General features: G+C 39.8%; 1 protein-coding gene across 4 annotated transcripts in view; it reads left to right on the top strand.

The window, feature by feature from the left end:
- The window catches only part of LOC138179276 (tyrosine-protein kinase Dnt), a 128,967-nt gene that overhangs the window by 56,798 nt on the left and 52,947 nt on the right, over positions 1–19,222 (top strand). For 3 of the 4 annotated variants that reach the window (XM_069111902.1, XM_069111901.1, XM_069111903.1), the window contains one exon: positions 6,025–6,152. The exons of the other annotated variant lie outside the window; for it this stretch is intronic. In XM_069111902.1, coding sequence (XP_068968003.1) covers positions 6,078–6,152 — 75 coding nt within the window. In that variant the 5' untranslated portion in view covers positions 6,025–6,077. The remainder of the gene's footprint in view (positions 1–6,024; positions 6,153–19,222) is intronic. 4 annotated transcript variants of the gene reach the window in all.

The following is a 19,222-nucleotide window of genomic DNA, read 5'->3' as shown; positions in this document are numbered from 1 at the left end:
GAATCCCGGTAGAAAATTGTTTTACTTATCAAGTATTTTAGAAAGCACTATACACCATGGATATTTCGTGTATTCTTTCATATCGTGCATTCGTATGCGTACAATTCCGTGCAATTTCGCATTTTCAATTTTCCATTTTCTTAGAAATACCTGAGAAGCGTTGGATTTGATTCGGATTCCTAACTGGGATCGAACTTGATCCCATCGCTGATCTTCGCATCCCTTTGGTGTACGTGGTGTCGCGTTCCACGGTGCTGGAACAGTGCCACGCAATCATACATTTTTCCCCCAACTGGCTTTCGCGCCACCGTTGCATCTGTACGTGCACCAACCCCTGTTCTTACTTTTACGCGTGCTGCATTCCTGCAGGTATTTCCTGACAGATCCAGCTGATAAACCGACGTGTAAATATGTCGACGATTTTGCATCGAGCGTATCTCGAGGCGCGGCAACTTTGGTCGTGTAAAATCCGCTCGAGGCTAAATGAAATTATAAAATTCAGACATCTCGCGTGTGCCAAGATTTAAACTTCGATCACGGCAAACTTCTTTTATGAGGCCTCGTTTGTCCTGCCGTGCAATACGCGTTCGTATAAAACGTCTGTGAATTCATTTGCTGTGTCGTGTACGTTGCGTTGCGTAGCAGCTTCGTATTACTTTCGCAAAGTTAACTCGTGTTGTGTAAAACAGATGGATCGATTTACATTGAGTACGAATTTCTAACGCTGATTAGAAAATACGACTCGTTCAACAATGGCTTTTCGTTTTCTATGCCTATCGCGTTCTCAATAGCCGAACGTGTCATAAACGCCAGCATCTCCGAATGGTCATTATCGATGGATATATCGATCATCGATTTAGGCATGTAATTGTATGTGAACGTTAGAAGTGTAAATATCAGAAATAAGGATTAATTTAGGAATGGTTCGATGCGAACGGTGTCGCGCCGATCGTGCAAAGAGCAAAATTCATCGTCGAATACGTCAGGATGAAATGGAAACGCTAGCAGATTAATTCGATCAACTCGATGCTCGATGCGGTTTAATATTCGACAAACTGTCACATCGGTTTCTCCTGGAATCTCGATGTTGGTCTTTCTGTTAGCAAGTGACGCATCACGAGGTAGAAAGTTACTTAATCCTCTTATTACGTTTGCTTTCGACTATGCCGCCTTAAATCTGCTCACTAATATTTCGCTGTACTCGTATATCCGGAAAATGTAAAGCTAATTATATCGAATACCGCGTTATAAATACGACTCATTCCAAGTTATACGATACATCGAGCGTGGTGCTCGAGGTTCAATGGAATACAGTTTTTCGATGAAGATTACGAAGATTTCGATCGGATCATTTTAATAGGTACATGCTTTAAATTTAAGATATACGCACTACCTTTATATAACACACACGAGAAACGATCTTATTTAAAAAATAAAGAATAACGTTAACCTACACGTGTAGGTATATTCAAAGTTCTTCAAACTATCGAAAATTACACATAATTGAAATTCCTTCAATATTTTTCTGTACAAATGTATTTTTTGGAAGTTGTTGCTAAAATAGTTATATTAATTGTGTTATCCTCTACATTCACCTTGTATCCACGTTGTATCTTGTATATATCGCACACATATATACAGTTCCGTTCGATATTTTCTTCATTCATGTTACGTTTTCACGTTCCGTAATAAATCACGGAACATTATGAAGGTTTTTGTAAGATAACGTTACTTTCTTTCAAGTTTTCTTCTTGAAATATCGATTCGGAAACTTCACAGCTAGATTTACTACGTGCAGGATATGAAACGTGATCATTTTGAAGAAACGGCAGTAGTAACGGTCTGTTTAAAGTCAGACTTATTCTTAGATCTGTAACAAACAATCGACTATACTATTACAATAGTATATTCGGTAGTAGTAAATTAATATTTTAATAGGAATAGAAAGATATCACGAACGATTGTTTTAAAGGAAAAGAGAGTATTTAAAATAAATTGGAACACAGCTTGTATCATACGTACTTGAAAGATACAACATTTCTTCGCTTAAAATTGTTTCAGCTTGTCAAATGTATTTCTCCACGTATATTTTTCCATCCAGCAATTCCATTTAGCAATTTCTAACGTTCATCGTCGGTAGACAGCGGATGTTTATGCAAGTTCATATTTTTAGGAATATAATTTAAAAAATAGAACTTGGACATTGCAAATATTTTCGCGTATTACATGCGTTCTATGTATTATCTGTACCATCAAATTCCGCGTAAAAACTAAAAGTTTAATTCCCACGTTTGATTAAAGATGTATCATCGATATCTAATTGTTGCGGTACAGAATAATTCTACGATACAGAATTTGCAGTCACGACGCCGCGTGTTGCTCCACAAATTAGCACCTCCAAGCCTGTCAAATCACCGCTCTATACAATAGAATTCACTCCTAACGAACCAGTAGTTTACTCGCGACACAGTCCACAATTTTGTAGCTTAAGTTGCTTCCTGCAGCACTTTGTGCCTGGGTGACACAACGATTATAGGACGCAACAATTTCTCGGCACGCTATAGGTAAACCTACTGAGAAATAGCTGATCGTTTAAGTAAAACGGTTACCTCAGAGCGATGGTGTATGTGTATGCATGTGGCTGATAACGATAACACTGCACCAATTACCCGCCGTGTTAATTTATTCGCGAGAGCAGCGAACGTTCCGACTAATGAATTGTCAAACGACACAAAACGGTGTTCTTCTCTGAACAATGAGAAGTTTTCGAACGCTTCCTGTCTCCAGCTGTCGAGACAAGGTTCACGAATCAACGAACGCGCGATTTGCTATCGCTAAATCCTGAGACAATACGAACAATTTATATCCTCGAACGAAACCTACACTCTCCGACCGACGGAAGAACAAACGAATTATTCACTCTGATCGCTGAGAGACGTTTACGAATGTAAAGCTCTATCCAGACTGACTACTCACCGATATTCGACTGCATAAACGCGATCGTTGAGATATGTCCGATGGAAAAGTTACAGCAGACTAGCCTTGTCGGACTCGACCGAGCTTACAAGCTCCAAGCGAAAATCTCCAAAACACGCAGCCTGACTGGTTTTCACCGAACGCGAGAAAAATCCAGTCAGCGTGTTCGCTGGGTATCACTCGTGTAGTACCGTGCGACGCCGTTGGTGGAAGGAGGATGATCGATACCTAGACTTAGACGAACGTGAAACAATTAGGTAACCGTTACGCGTCGCTAATAATACTCGCGTTTATGATACTCTCGGCTATTGAGAATGTGACGGACATAGAAAACAACGATCTGAAAATTCGAGAGTATACTTCGTGTTGTAGACGGGGCAAGAAAAGACAGGAATACTTAAAAAAGTAACGTATAAAAGTAAGTTTATCAAAACTCTACATTTCAAAGGTAATCTTGAAACTGGACTCGTAACTGCATTCGTATCGTAAGCTCGATATAAATCGTTGCACTAAACGTAAATCCTGTCGTTTAAACTGCTTAAAATTATTCTCGCGGGAAGCGTGTCCGATAACACTGTTCACTGAGAAATATCATCTGATTCATATTCTACGAAAAGACAGTCCATTCGGAACGTGCTTTACATCGACCAGATTTTAGAATCGTTTTTCTCCTTCGTCCACCCCTTTCTCCTCGAGAATGCACACGTATTCCAGATGCAGAATATTTCCTACCCTTAAAGGTATCTTATCGCTCACCTTTTTCTCCTATGAGCGCAGCAATGTGCGAACACATACGCGTGTATACGAATAGAGATGCATACTTATTGGAAAGGGCTTGTCGCGAGCCTGATATCGAATTGCTTAGTCGTACGTGAAGCCAGACGGATGACGTACCGATCGCCCGAGGAAATTCAGATCGTCGTGTATCTATTCTGTCTACGAGATTTTCCGTGAACGAGACGAGAAACGTGTGCACGATCCAGCTTTCCTTCGGAAATTCGTAGATCGCGATCCAGAATCCAGAAGGCGCGCGACGAACTGCAGAACCGAGAAAAAGGAAAAGAGGAAAAAAAGAAAATAAAAACGTGGAACACCGAGAGAAGAAGAGGATGGATTCGGGTGGATTCGCGTTACAAAATCCGTCTGTGAAATACCCACGGTTATTTCGCAGTGTATACCCTCGAGATACGATCTTATCGCGTGGCAAACGTAGCGGCGGTAATCGCTGGATAAGTTTCTACCAGGAGCGGATTGTTTGCCAAGTGATAGTGTCAAGGACGCGGGTTGGAATCCGCTCGAGCGCCCAGGATCGTTGTTGCCGTGGCTTAGAGATAAAATGAGACGTAGATTAAATGTAACTCGGTATTCTGCCTGGATAATTACCGCTCAGAAACTGAAAATTGAGCTGCGCAACTTTTGAACGGATTATTTACCCTTGTCGTGTAATTACACGTCACGGTGTTAGATTATACTTGGCTGGATAGCAGAACTACGGGTGATTTGTTACAGCCTTTTAGACGACACCTTGTAATTAACGTTCGTACTACGCGTGTTTCGTGGATACCGGTAAGCCATTAGTTTAATACTTTCGGCTTGTACGAGCTTTGGCTACGAAATCGTATTTTATCGGTAATCGTAATGGTCTTGAGATAATAAACGTGATTTGTATTTTACACGTATTTCTAGGTGGACGATAACACGTTAATAAGTGAAATATTTGTAGGGGCTTTTGATAAGGATGGCTCTCAAGGTGAAACCCTATCGCTTAAGGCGAGTAAACTATCGAATAAGAGAATATAAGGTAAAATTACACGACTCGGACTATATACGTCTTCGTACTAGCTCTGCTCTCTTTTTTTTTTCTTTTTTTCTTTTTTTCTTTTTTCTTCCGCGTGGAAGAAACCTTCGTAGGACCCCACGTCCTCTGGCAGGAGGATGCAAAATAGTGCCGGATTACCAGTCCTGCCCTAGTCGCGTCTTATGTTAACCTACTTAAGATGATCTAACGTCATTTATCTAACCACGACACACGCCTCGTATTTCCTTATCAACGCATACGACGAATTTACGTAAGGTGAGACGAATATAATGGCATATGTTTCAAAATCAACCGTTTTTAGGAGTTAACTGGTTCCTTAAAGTTAATAATTCTGTTGTTGTCACACTTCCCTGTAAATTACTTCTATAGAATACAAACAACGCTAGTTTTTCAGTTCGATAACGTCTTCTATATTCCTAAACCATCACCTTTAATTTATTTTTCACCCCTATTTCATGTTCGTATTACGATACGAATGTTTTTGATTCCGCAACATCAAACTCTGAACCAAACTGTTTCGCACAAATAACGTAATAATTAGTTTATTATTAAAATATCGTTAGACATTATTATCGATGGTACGTGTGTGAAATGTACGTTTCTACATAATCATTCCCAAACGTTAGATCAGTAACTTTTGTAATATTTCTCCTAGTTCAAATTTCTATTTTAAAAACCATACAAATATTTTGATTATTCGTGAAACTTCGACGAGTTTCTATAATATTATACTTCTGTCATAAATCGTATTAGCCTTCGATATATTATACACGTTACTACAAGTTTCTCCGCTTCTTCATAGAAATTGGCAATGTAAAATTAAACGGATGATATTAGGTGGTGAAATGCGAACTTGGAAGAAAAGATGTTTCGCGTGTACCGATCTGTACAACCAGTAAGTAACGTACGTACAACGAAAATAAGATAGCCCTAAAACGTTAATGAAGCTAGGGAAGCAATTTAAACTAGAATTTATTACAACTCGTGAAATTGATAACGTTCTCCTCGTACTTATGGTATAACTTGCTCCGTGTATAGGAGGTATATTTTAAACGGTATTCTGGTCAATGTCCTCGGCAAGGGGAGGTTTACACGTGTCCTATGATCGGTCGATTCACGAAGACGAATGTACTTAGAACGGAAACTTTCGCTCTATCGTTGGTGTGTGGTTGGTATTGCCTCTTCATAATTGATCAACCGATCGATATGCGTTGCTGTTTTGCTTTCAGGGCTCGAAGCTGAGTTATACTACGTCAGGGAAGGAGTGGTTAATACGTATGCGATGAATTTCGTTGTGCCTGTGCCTGCATACATCGCGGATCTCGAATTCTCTTGGCAGAGTCTTGCCGGACATTCAGTATGTATAACGATAATAATTGTATCGATGGATTGTATCGATGTATTACGTTTGCATGAATCTTTGAACGAATGCATGAAATCGTATCTGAAAGTCGAGAAAATTGCAGTTATTACTCTTTTAAAATTACAAGTCGCTTCATCGCGAGTAGGCTGCTGATTTTTATGCGCTTACGGAAGATTTAAAGATGCAAAAATATAAAAATATCCGAGGTATAATATTTTTTTAATCATTTATTAGGTAAAGTATTAGGTAAATTCTTTATTAAAATTCATTCTTTTAATCATATTGATCAACGTTCACGGTCTAAGCGGACGTAGCGAACGCAAAGTATATAACAATTACTAACAAATTATTTAGAACATTATTATCTAAAAACTATTCTATTTATATTACTTCGATATCTAGCAACCGTTTTTAATATTTTTCTTCTTCTAGACGTTTATTGCATATTAAACTTGTCCGCTAATGTAGCACGATCGCGAACAGACGTACGTTACAATCATTGTTTATCTCTTAAGCTACGTATATAAAATTCTCCCTTTCTCTCTGTGCTTTTCGTTCCAAATGTACCGGACTAAATTTTCATTAGTCCAAAGGTAACTAGGATATTTAGGTGTGTCCAGAGTCTAGACTTGGACAGTTCGCCACATTCGTTTCAACGCACGACCCTTCCTCTCGTATCCCGTTTCTCATCCACTTCCTCTGGCGCACTCGTGCTTTATCTCGGTCCTCTTGCTTTATTCGCTAAAAGAGATCCATCCATTGTGGGTGCAGGTTATAACTGCCTTTCAGGATACGACTAGAGACACGCATAACGGTACACGTAGCCCAGCACAGCCGAGGAAAATGCTCGCACCGGCCATTAGCGAGGTGCAACAATGCGGAACAAAGTAAACACGTGACTCGGTCGAAATGGTAACTCACGGCATGCTCGTTTACGTTCCCGGGACCGGTAGTAACGGTTCGTCACGATGGTTCGCAGAGGGGTGAGGAAAAGGGGTGAGTTTGTCGAGTGGAGGGGCTACACGAGGGCTGTATCAATACTCTATCAATATGAAATACAAACAGGCAGTATTCGAGGGGAGTGGGAGAAAGGGTGGCTGATACAAACCGTGCGGTTCAGTTTTGCATTCCCTTCGGTCACCAAGGAAACCGAACGCGCCGTCGAAACCCTCCGAAACCCTCTGAAACGAACAGCATCGAGGAAAACGCGGAAAGTCGTGCGCTCTCCCTTTCCACCTTCGTCCACCTCTCCTCTCCTCTCGTTCCTTGCTTTCTTACCCCCTGTGTCGTGGAACGCTAAACGTCAAGGAAATCGGGCCTACGCTACGTGCTTATCGTTAAGCGGTTCGGTTCTCGTGAATTCCGTATTAATTTCTGACGAGGGGTTGCTCGACTTTATTGCCGGACGTAATTGTTGGTTTAGCGTCTTGAATGTCGAAGACGGGTTGGCAGCCCTTATTAATGGCAATTGATCAGGATGTTGTTTAATCGCGCGGAGTTGCGTGTTCCATGGAGGAGGCAATTATACGAACGATAGGAATCGTACAATCGTTGGACGATTGTCGCCTCGTTGATGACGCCTTTGCCAGTGTTTACCTGGCGGTTTTAATCTCAAACATTGCGTTTCAATAAGCGGACTGGTGTAATGGGAAGTTTCGGTTGAAATTAAATTATCGTTTCATCAGGGAAGTAACGAAATATAGCTTATTTTGTGAAACAAGTTGAAGAGCGAAGTGCATAAACGATTTTAAAGTAGCGGTATCATAAATTGTTTTCGATTTATTTATAAATTATGTTAATTAAATTACTTGGTAATTTACAATTAGACAAGGCTTTCATAATGCTAACAAAAATAATTTCTATTAATTAACGTCCATGTTACGATTAATACTTCAACGAATTCTTTTCGACCAATAACTGCCTATAGAGTGGAGACCGTTGAATATAGATAATACGAAGTTTTTAATGAAATCTGATCCTATATATTTCAGAGGACGATATTCCGAGTAACTTTTCCCTATACATGTTACTATCGCCTGGCTTTAATTTTCGAGATATTTCAAGTTCGGTTTTAAATTTGGCCCAAGTAAATTCGGTCCAGATACTGGATAAAAAGATAACGTTTATATGAAATTTTATAATATATTATTATTCATTAATTGGGAACACTTCGGTGATAATATCGTTGAAATAAAAATTCAGCGATACACTCGGCATAACGCTGCTCTTTATTCATTCTGGAGTAGACAGTAGCCGTCCAGCGGCACTAGCGTGAGATAATTTTTAATGAATCTATTGATATACGAAATGTCGCGCTGCGTCTTGTTTATCTGTTCGTCACGTATATACCAGCGCAACTAGAATCAGCAGATATGTATACGTATCCTCCACGCGTAACCTAACGATAATCACGCACGATGTCAATTTTTCAACTACTTATTTATAAATGATAATAATCGAATCTACGATACACTCGGAAAATCGCATGAAATAAAAATGAGGTCGTGCTAACTTTACCGACCGCCTCACGAAGCGGTGACCGGGTATTAATTTAACCCAACGTATAACCCATTGATTTATCTTTTTTTTTATTTATATCAAAGATGATCAGCATCGATGAGTTAAGTCTAAATTGGGATATATAAAAATGTGGCCACCTGTATGCCGAAATTAAGCGTAACGGAAATGAAAATGAACTTTTCCCCGAATATCTCGAAAACAAAGGCATAGCGGCGGTTATATGGAGGAAAAAGTTGATAATCTATAAATAAAATGCAGTTACACGAGTTCGAATATATTTAATAACAGAGCAAATATTTCCCCTTTATTTCTACGATATCGATTAGAATGTTGCGATGTACACATTGATACAATATTGATCGATCATACAATAAAACAACTGTATCTTTTTATCGCTACAATACTTGCTTCCGCAATGCTAAATCTGAAATTAATTATAAGTCTACACGTTACGTACGAATAGATACGGATGATACGTCGAATTATTACATATTGGTCACAAACAGGAGACAGAAGCTTTATCAATATTATCTTGGGTTGGAACGATATCTTACTAAAATAATAGTAACGTTAGCGCAAAATTTTCCGAATCTTCGAACTTCGAATTTCGAATTTTGAATTTTGAATTTTGAATTTAAAATTTTGAATTTTGAATTTTGAATTTTGAATTTTGAATTTTGAATTTTGAATTTTGAATTTTGAATTTTGAATTTCGAATTTTGAATTTTGAATTTTGAATTTTGAATTTTGAATTTTGAATTTCGAATTTTGAATTTTGAATTTCGAATTTCAAATTTTGAATTTTGAATTTAAAATTTTAAATTTAAAATTTTGAATTTTGAATTTTGAATTTTGAATTTAAAATTTTGAATTTTGAATTTTGAATTTAAAATTTTGAATTTTGAATTTTGAATTTTGAATTAAAAATATTGAATTTTGAATTTTGAATTTCGAGATTGGCATTACGTGTTGTTCTCGAGTAAAATTGTTCGGTTGCGTGACGCTCGTCAACGAAAGGGGTACATACACGAATGCACGGTTTCGACACGCTTTATTGTCGCTGCGAGAACACCGCGACGACCCGTCTTACCCCGTGGGAGCATTTTCCATCCCTTCGTCCCGTTATCTCTCGGATTTGCCAGTAACTCGGTTAACCACAAAATCTCGCCATTCTCACGGTCGCGAAAGCGCCGTTTCGGCTTATCTTCTTTGCCCGAAGACAGTTCCTACGTCCCTTCGGCCGAAACTATGAATCCAGATAAAGAAAAATTGGAATTAGCCTTATGGACCCATTTCCGTAATAGACGAACCTTGTTCCGCTGGAACTTTCTAAAAAGTTATTTCTAATGAAAAACCAACCTTCGTTCAAGCGATTTTATCATTTCACTTTGATCAAAACCAAGAAAAACATGAAAATTCCGATGGCTAGTAAAATACGTAGTAAATGCAAGAAATATAAAATAACTATATATACTTTACTTACTTATTATCTTTTATTCAGTTGCGGTAATAGTAGCTTCGAAACAAAAGTGATGTAACTGTTAAAAAGTGAGGAAATGTTAACGATCAATCGATCATGATGTTATATCATTTAAGATTAATATATGTATTTTAATGAATTAAGAACGCGTGCATGTACATTTAACTTTACATATATAATTTATTATTTAATTATTTTTATTTACGTGATATCATTTTATTTATGCTCGCTAAAAGTTTGTAGTAATAAAAGTAATATGAAATTGGATCATAAAAACGATTCTTATAAATAGTTTTTCAAAAAGACTGTTTGAACGTTCTACTTTGTTCCATTTTTTCTGAATAACAGTTCGATCCAAAGAGAGAATATCGCATCTCTCTGAAGTAAGCTAAAAGCGTCGGTTTTGTGCAAAAATAAGTGAAATAGAAAACAGGGGGAGCGAAAGACTAGTAAGCGGCCACGAGCGATAATTTACATTGGAATTGGTCGGCACGACGCGACGGAACGGGAAATGCGATGGAATCCAAAATGCGATCGCAGAAAATTGCTCGCTCGATGAAGCGAAACTCGTTCGATCAACGACGGAAACGTTACATTCCAGTCGAGATTTTGTAGCACGATCCAAACTTATCTCAACGTTGCACCGTGTTCATGGAAAATTGACCAATCTCGATTACACGTAACTCGGTCGTAGCATTTATGGTTGCTTCAGTTTCATTTCGTGTAACTTCTTCGTCCGTAATAGGATTCCAGTAGGAATTGGGAGAAAATTTCCGTCGCGGTTTGCCCGATCCGACTCGTCGCGTTATATCGAGTCTCGTTTATCTCTGTTCTGCGATCAAACGAAAAGTCTCCGGGATTGCGCATCGTCTAATCTGATCCGATCTGGACCAGAAAGTTCGATCGCGCCCTCGTGACTCACGACACTTTGTTTCGTTTATCTTGCGAACGATCGACCCTGATGCAAGCGCGCTGCGATTCAGTGGCTGAATCGGCTCGTCGGTTCGCCGATCTTTATCCGACATCATCGTTAAATGTATTCCTTGTCCGTTTATCGTGGTTTCACCGTCGAAAACGCGATTAATAACAAGGCCTCGTTTACCGCCGACATTTGATTTCATGCAGATGAAATGGAGATTCCTTGTAAATTGTCTCTCGCTTAGGACCGTACCTTTCAGAACCGGTCAACTTGCAAAAAATTATTCTCGTCGCAGATTTTAATCAGTTCCTTGACTCCTTGAAACGTTTATGTTAAATATTTACCACGATGTTTTTAAAAAATGTTTAATATTTATTGTTTTCGTTGTAATCGTTATTTCATTCAAATATAATATTTAAACGTAAAATTCATATTTTATATATTTGCCGTTGATCGGTATGCATAATCGTCAGTATTTCAGAACGGATGGTAGGTGATTGTACAGAGATAGGATTCTACAAAGACATGTTGGAAGAAGATAATAACATTTGTGCATTTCGGACGAAATTTTCGAGTAAATTGAGGTTGAAAGTGTGAATTATCCGTCGAGTATATACGAGTGCGTACACGTACACTCGTGGTCCGCTATGTAAATCCCTACAGAACGCGTTCCGTGTGGATCATCGACGTGTCGACGACTCCTATTTCAAACTCTATTTTCTCGAAAACGAAGCCTCGGATGAACAAATTGTGTTCTTCTTTTTACAATTTATTTTTGTTTCTAGAATCGAACCGTTGCCATATCATACAATCTGTTGTCAAACGGATAGGCTACGTACAGCGTATCCGATACAACTGAAAAACCTCAAATATCTTGAAAAATATGAATAGCAGGAAAAAATGTTTCACACAAAAATCGTGCGATATCAAGGCTGTGGAATATTTTACTGTTGTCTATCTGGCCTTGCGATGGCCTTGCTACGTCTTACGAAGATCATATTAGATTCGTCGAATACAAACCCGCATTTTTTATCACATAACCCTGTAGCTGAGACGATTCCAAGATATTACAAACTCGTATCTTTCTTATCATCCGCTATCCAGATATGAACTTTTAAACGACCTTGTTTTTAAGTACGTTCAATATTTTAATTCTGGGTAATGCACTTTTATGAAATACGTAAACCTACTAATTTTTATTAAGAATAGTGAACGATACTTTGAACGAGTGAATTATATAATTATTCTATGGTAAATTCGCGTTAAGAATAAAACATTTGTCGTTAGTAATTGCTGCAAGTAAGTGGTCTTCTTTTCCGTAGCTAACAAATCCAGACATAATCCGTAACGCGTGTATAGGTAAACGTTTCTTTTGAGAACGCAATTCAACGATAACGATAAATAAAGCAATGACAAACAAAATGAACATTTTTTAAATCCCATATTTATACCTGTACGAAGATGTAAACATCTTCAGCGCGATTTTACGTGTGCAGGATAACGTAGATATACCATATGTGAAAGACGTAAATAAATGTAAGCAATTATAAAAGTCTTATGATTTGTTGGAAAGAAACGAAGAGGAAGAAAGTCTTCCGCGGGAAAGTCAGAGCGGAAGCGTGTGTAAAGCGATCGGGAGTGAAACAAATAAGAGGGAGGGTCTAAATTTCCAACGATAGCACTCTCGATTAAGCTGCAGATTTCTGAAACAGCGAATCAAATTGTCCGTCTCCTTCTATCTCGTTCCTTTCTTTCTGCCCTCGACGTTCTTTTCTTCTTTTTGTTTTCAATTCAACGAGGCGAACGAAAAGAAAGTTATTGGTCGGCATGGACGGGGCTATAGACTGGAACGAAGTTTCTCATCGGAGTGGGATGGCGCACGCGGAATTGGGGATGATTTGTGAATCATCCACTTGTTAGGCGAAAGTTCGTCGCTACTTTCTCCCCCGAGCTAGGACTTTGGATGGCAAGTGGGGTTCGCTACTCGTACCGTCAGGACGTTTCGGCTGCAAAATTATGGCGAGTTATTCTCTTTCCTTCCTCCTTTCCCACTTGTCTAGCGTTCTTTTTACGAATTCCGAATATCTTTTCACCCTTTCATATTTTTTGCTTCCTTTTTCTCCTATAGTAGAATTTCTTTCCCCCTTATCCGCCATATCTTCTCTCGTTCCTTTGTTTTTATTTCAACGTGAAATTATTAATGCCCTTTGTACCTCTACTCGTTGATCGTGGCCGTTGCTGTCGTTCTGGTTCTCGTCTTCCGTCTCACCCTCTAGGATCGAATAGCAGGGCGGGATGAACGTAGGGAGAGTTCGGCGTGACCACCCCAGGGCGACAATTACTTGTAATACCGTCGGTCTCCTGGGACCGATGGGAACTCGATGGGGCGTACTTTCGGCCGAAAAAAGGATATTACTGTAGTCTAGATCGACTCGACTCCACTCCATTGTCCGGAAGGGCGCGACCTGTCGCCCCTTGTCTTGTCGTATCGTTCTTTCACGTAGTCGATGACCCATCAGAAACCATCGTCGATTTCGGTCCTCGTTTTACTATGCGTGTAATATTTATAGACGCGTAAAATTCATTGATGATGTCGATGTAACTAAAAACCGCACGACGGTGACACGTGTAGGGGAAAGTTGTTCGGAATGTTGACCTTGACAACATATTTCAAAGTCGTTGAAATCGGTGAGCTCGTCCGTTTTGTAAATGATCGTCTTAATTTCTAATTGCCAAATCGCGTAAAGGTTAATCAACGTTAATTGTAACACAGATTATTCGAGCATTTATCTTGTTCGATGGTATATGTTCAGAAAATTCTGTAGTCCGATATAACCTTTCAGTTTCTTTTATTTTCTCTTTTTTTTTCTCTTTCGAATAACCAGTTACCCATCGTTGATAGTATTATCTTCATTAAACCGCTCCGTAAATTGGTAAATGTAAAAGACAAAGTGACGTTACGAGCGATTTAATCGAACACGTTCCACGTCGTTTCGCGATTAATTAAATCAACGAGACAAGCGGAACGTTAATACCCCGGCAGGTCGCGTCCCGCCAATATTTCTAAGTATATCTAATAAATTCTCGAACAAGAGAATTATCTAGCTCTCGTAATTCATCGTCTATTTCTGATCGTGTAGGTTGTCACGGATAGAGACCACCCGCCCCTCGATCGAAAATAACAGCGTTTCAAATCAAATTATCCGGAACTGGCAGGGTCCCTGCTGTTCCAACAAACTCCGTATAAAGTCCACTCGAATCCTCGTTATCAGACGAACGTCCATTTTTCATTTTAATCACTACCTCCCATGTAGCTGGCTCGCTTATGCGAGCGACCGCTAATTAATTAAATTGAAACCGCAAACAATTTATTACGTCACGCGATAGGTATTCACGGAAACGTGGCCGCACGTGCGCGTACATACAGCCGCTTGTTAGATCCGCACGAATCGTCGTGTTTCTCGCTGGCGCAGCGCGGCGCGTACGGCGCGGCACCACACGAACGAGACTACTCGTCTTAGAAACACAACGATGACAGCAATTTCCAATTAATTGCAAATTCACTGAGCTCACGGCCGGCGACGCGATATGATTAATGTCCGCTCGGCTGTTAATCCAAGGACCGGCCGCACCCTTCCCTCCGCCCTTCTTTCAACCCCTTCTTGCCACCCTCTCTTTGCTAACCTTGCTCCTCGATGCGCCTCGCGCTGCCTCACGCTGCCTCACGCCGCCTCACGCCGCCTCACGCCGCCTCACACTGCCCCACGCCACCCCGCGCCACCACACGCCGCCACACGCCGCCACACACCGTCCCACGTTGCCTCGCGCCACGGAGCGCCGCTTCCGTGTGGTAAGTCCTGTGGGATAACAACCTCGCGTTTCGGATAACAGGGAATATCACCCACGGGGACACCCGATACCAATGGTCTACACGCCGCCTGGCTCATGACAAACGCACCCACTGCGGATTATACGACATAATCGCTCGAAACCCGACCATCGAACGCGACGGGCGGACCGACGATGAACACGGTTGAACGAACGCGGCACATTGTAATTTCCGTGGCACAGTTGAGCAACTTCCGTTGATCTCGTACCAGATTGATCGATCTGCAACGACTATTCTATACTATATATAGTACAAGCGAATGCCCGTTAAGAAACTCATTAAGACGGGAAAAATGTAATTCGATTCAATTTGTTATCTTTTATACGTTTGGTTGACACAGCTTCTGTCATAGCGAATATTCGCGATAATACGATTCCCGTGTATTTCTCTACGCTGAAGTTCGATCGGTAATTGGATTTTTACAATATCTAATATTGATATCAATATTGATATAATAATATTAATATCTAACATAAGGTGAATCAGACGAGCTGTTGTGACGTTGAATCATAAACATCTTGTGGAATACCTCGACGGGATGTTGTTCGAATCAAACATCTCAGTGAGTCATCGATTATTTTAGATAATGTTTTATAATTATTAATGTATACGATATTGTACGAATTACTAGGTATGAAATTGCGCGTGTGTCGTTAGAAAATGTCGTGCAGCAGAGCATAAACATAGAACGTAAAAGTAGGATTAATAATATCGTTAAAAGTATGATTAAAGCCGTATTAAATCCATACGATGGCGTTAAGGATCACGCTATCACGCTGTAGACGCAAAAAGAAGGAAGCTAAATGCGCAGAGAATTGCAAAGTGGAAGGAAAAAGAAGATGTTAGAAGCAAGGCACGATTGTCAATTCTTAACGAACAGTTTGTTCGGTAACTGCTTCCTCTGATCCAACGTTACCAAACCGAACTCGATACCGAACTGAGGGTGGCTGCAGAGGTTGAACGACCCGACGCGACCACACGACAAAGTATAACGATATTTCAAACTGGATGAAAGCGGTGTTCCAAGCAAACCGGTGCCGAGCGAATCGCCGTGGAAGAGTTACGCGATTCGAGTAACTTTCGATTTCGCGGGTGTTCAACGCACGTGCCGTTACCACGCGCGATATCGTCGTACTTCTTAACTTTTCGTGTACTCTGCGAACTTGCGGAACTTAAACGCCCGCTCGACAAGACCTTAAGACTCGAACGTGGGCCGCGTTTAAACTGGAAATTTTGTGTATACTGTATAATGCGATCTTATTATGTTAAGGTATACGGTAGGCTACGACCGGTCCTAGAGGGTGAATGTATAATGCAGTCGCTGATCGGGAGCTTCATAGACCGATTCCCGATCCCGAAGCAGATGGGAAACGACGGCTGCCGCGTAGTATCCGCTCGTGCAATCGACAATAACAACGATCCACTTGCTTTCCCGCTCTGTTTGCACTCTATATACTACATCGGAGGGAAAAATCGAAGATTGCTGTCATTTCCATGCATATCCAGCAGAATTTGTTATTTCGAGTGACGAACGTAGATCGAAATTACTCCAAGTTGAAACAGATTCGCTTATCATAACTGCGGTAATTAAAGCAGTATTTTCTCTGATCTTATACTCTTCGTACTACGCTTGTTTCGATCGTTTTACAACCAGAATTATTTCGAAAGCTCTTTCTTCCTTTATCGATTCCTTATCGAACTTTGATTTTACCTTTGAGTTTAGCAATAATTCACGATTCTCTAACACGTAACGATACGTCAAATAACATTATCTTTCTTCAAGTATATTTACATTGGGATTCGTTGCATCTTGACGAGTTAGATTGCATTGCAAGCGAGTAAAGATAAAGTTGATAATACTGCATCGTCTATTAGTCTTGTGTTATGAAAATTGTCCTTTTATTGGATTTTGCGACTAAACGTATATTTTTTCGCTCCGTTCGTAATTCAAAGATATATCGTATGTCATAATGTGAAAATATTGAAAGACATTCGAATACCGAAGATATAAAAATATCGTTTATCTTAGCAATTATACCTTCGGCTAGGAATAACAGGATTTTTTTAGCTTATTATTCTTCTTCTTCGTTCCATTTTATGTTAAATTATACCTTTTAATCGTAAAGTTCATCGATCCATTATGTTTGTCGAATATTAGAAAGAAAATATCGCGCGTAATAGGCTACGTCGGATCTGTATATCGTACAAGCTGCCTCAGTCTAAACGCTTGAAAATATTTTACTTTCAATGATTCCGCAAAATATTCAAGATATGCTGAAAATCGTTTCGAAAGCGAAAGCGAATATCACGGTAGAAAAGACGTTGAAGATCGTTTTCTCCGGATTTTTCCACAGCTTATGCATATCTCTTTTCGTCGCATCTTGTAGCGGTAGGTAATTCGATCGGTAATTTACGACAAATTGCAAAAGATTTCTTCGTTAGATTTAATCTTCGATGTTAAGTGCAATTTTCGCTATGAAACGTTAAATCGTACCGTACTGAAAGGATTACCACTGTTTAGATAACTAATTTCTATATCTTCGATCAACGTGTATTTTATTTTTAATTTAGAAAAATAACGCACGAAACTGAATAACGTAAAAGTGTTCGTTGGTCTGTGAAAAGAGTACAAAACGTTGTACAACTTGTATCGACGTGTAAAACTCCTGTATTTGGGAAACGAATTAAGTCCTCGAGGAAGAAAAATTCCGTAAGTCGATTTGTCGCTTCGGTCCAAGTTGAGCTCTTCGCTCGCGCCGAGTATTATTAACCATGCGATAAAATTCAAATACCGCTTGAACTTGAAGCGAGGCGAAGAAAGGAGGTTTAAACACGGTCCGCGAGAATCGTAGACGAAAGGTTAAAACGAATTTCACAGGGAAATTGCTGACTGGCTGGTCTCGTGGAATAAGTTGAAGCCACATTTTTGAACTCGCTCTCACCCGTGGAAACTTGGTCTTTTTCCCGCGCCTGCGCTACTAATAGCTTCATCGCCAGGTACGTGGCGTTGACGTTTTAATAATTTCATTCGTCGCGTCAAGAGCCCCATTTCCAGGGGCCTTGACGAGGCCTCTTCTCCGAGGCACTGAATCCGCTCGCGCTTACGCTCGCTCTCGTTTCTTCTTTCTTCCTCCTGCGCCCCTCTTTCTCTCGCGAGTATATTCAATTTCAAGTTGCGGAATTGCGTGCACCCCGCGCGCGCGCCGGCAACTCCACGATTTAATTCCGAGCCGATTCTTCGAAGAGCTCGTTAATTCCAATGAGGCTAAGGACCGATGGCGAAGAAGAGAGACTCGCGAAACATCGGCTACACCTGAAGAGTTTGTAATTCAGTCGCGTGACAAGGTCGACGAATAAACAAGCGATGGTGAATAAATGCTCTGGTGGCGGGAATACCCTTCGGTGAAGCTCATTACCGTCGAGACGCTGATAGAAAACGAAGTGGATATTCGCGAAACGTTAATCGTTGTTCGCTAAGTAGACCGTCGTTTACACCAAAGAATAAATCCCCCGTTTCTTGTTCTTCCGTTTCATTTTTCCCTTCCTCTTATGCCTCCCTTTCTTCGACTTCTTCTCTTCTTCTCGTTTCTTCCGATGCTTCTGAAACGTTGCTTGGACGTTTTGCGTTCATTTTATTGTCCACCACGATGAAGTTCGTAATTAAGATAGCAAATTCAAGAACAGCCATACGTTATATTAAAATTACGTTTGATTGTATGAAAATCGTTAAGGTTATAGTATCGATATAATATATCGATAACTGACTAAAGTAGCGTATCTTCGTGAGATTGCGACACATAAGCTTACTAATTTATAATTTCTTACTAATTTCTTCGAAAGTTACGAACAAAGTGCTGTCGAAGAAATATTCAGAGTACACGGAGTAACTAGAGAATTTTTTAAACAGGATTACTCCGTCATATTTACAGATCTCAATTCTACTACAGGCATTGCAGCACATTAACTTTCACAGATAAATTTTATCGTGTCATATAACATTGTACGAGACGGACTTACAACGATAATAAAGAATGAAATTGACGTCAAATTCTTTATAGTTAATTTCTGTCATTTAATTAAGTCGTATTGGAAATGAGCAAGGTTTGTAAGTCCAGATACTTTGAGTTACGTTAACATTTGGGACACAGTGCGACATACTTTTGTATTTGCCGCTTTCTACGAGAATGGATGATTTAAAAATTCGCTCAGATCTTCTTCGTATCTTTTAATAATCTGCTACAATTAATATTAACAAT

The sequence above is a fragment of the Bombus flavifrons genome, chromosome 4 (assembly GCF_040668555.2).
Source record: "Bombus flavifrons isolate JBK064 chromosome 4, iyBomFlav1_principal, whole genome shotgun sequence".
Classification (NCBI taxonomy): domain Eukaryota; kingdom Metazoa; phylum Arthropoda; class Insecta; order Hymenoptera; family Apidae; genus Bombus; species Bombus flavifrons.
Note: the sequence above shows the minus strand (reverse complement) of the source record. Positions and strands in the feature narration are given on the sequence as shown.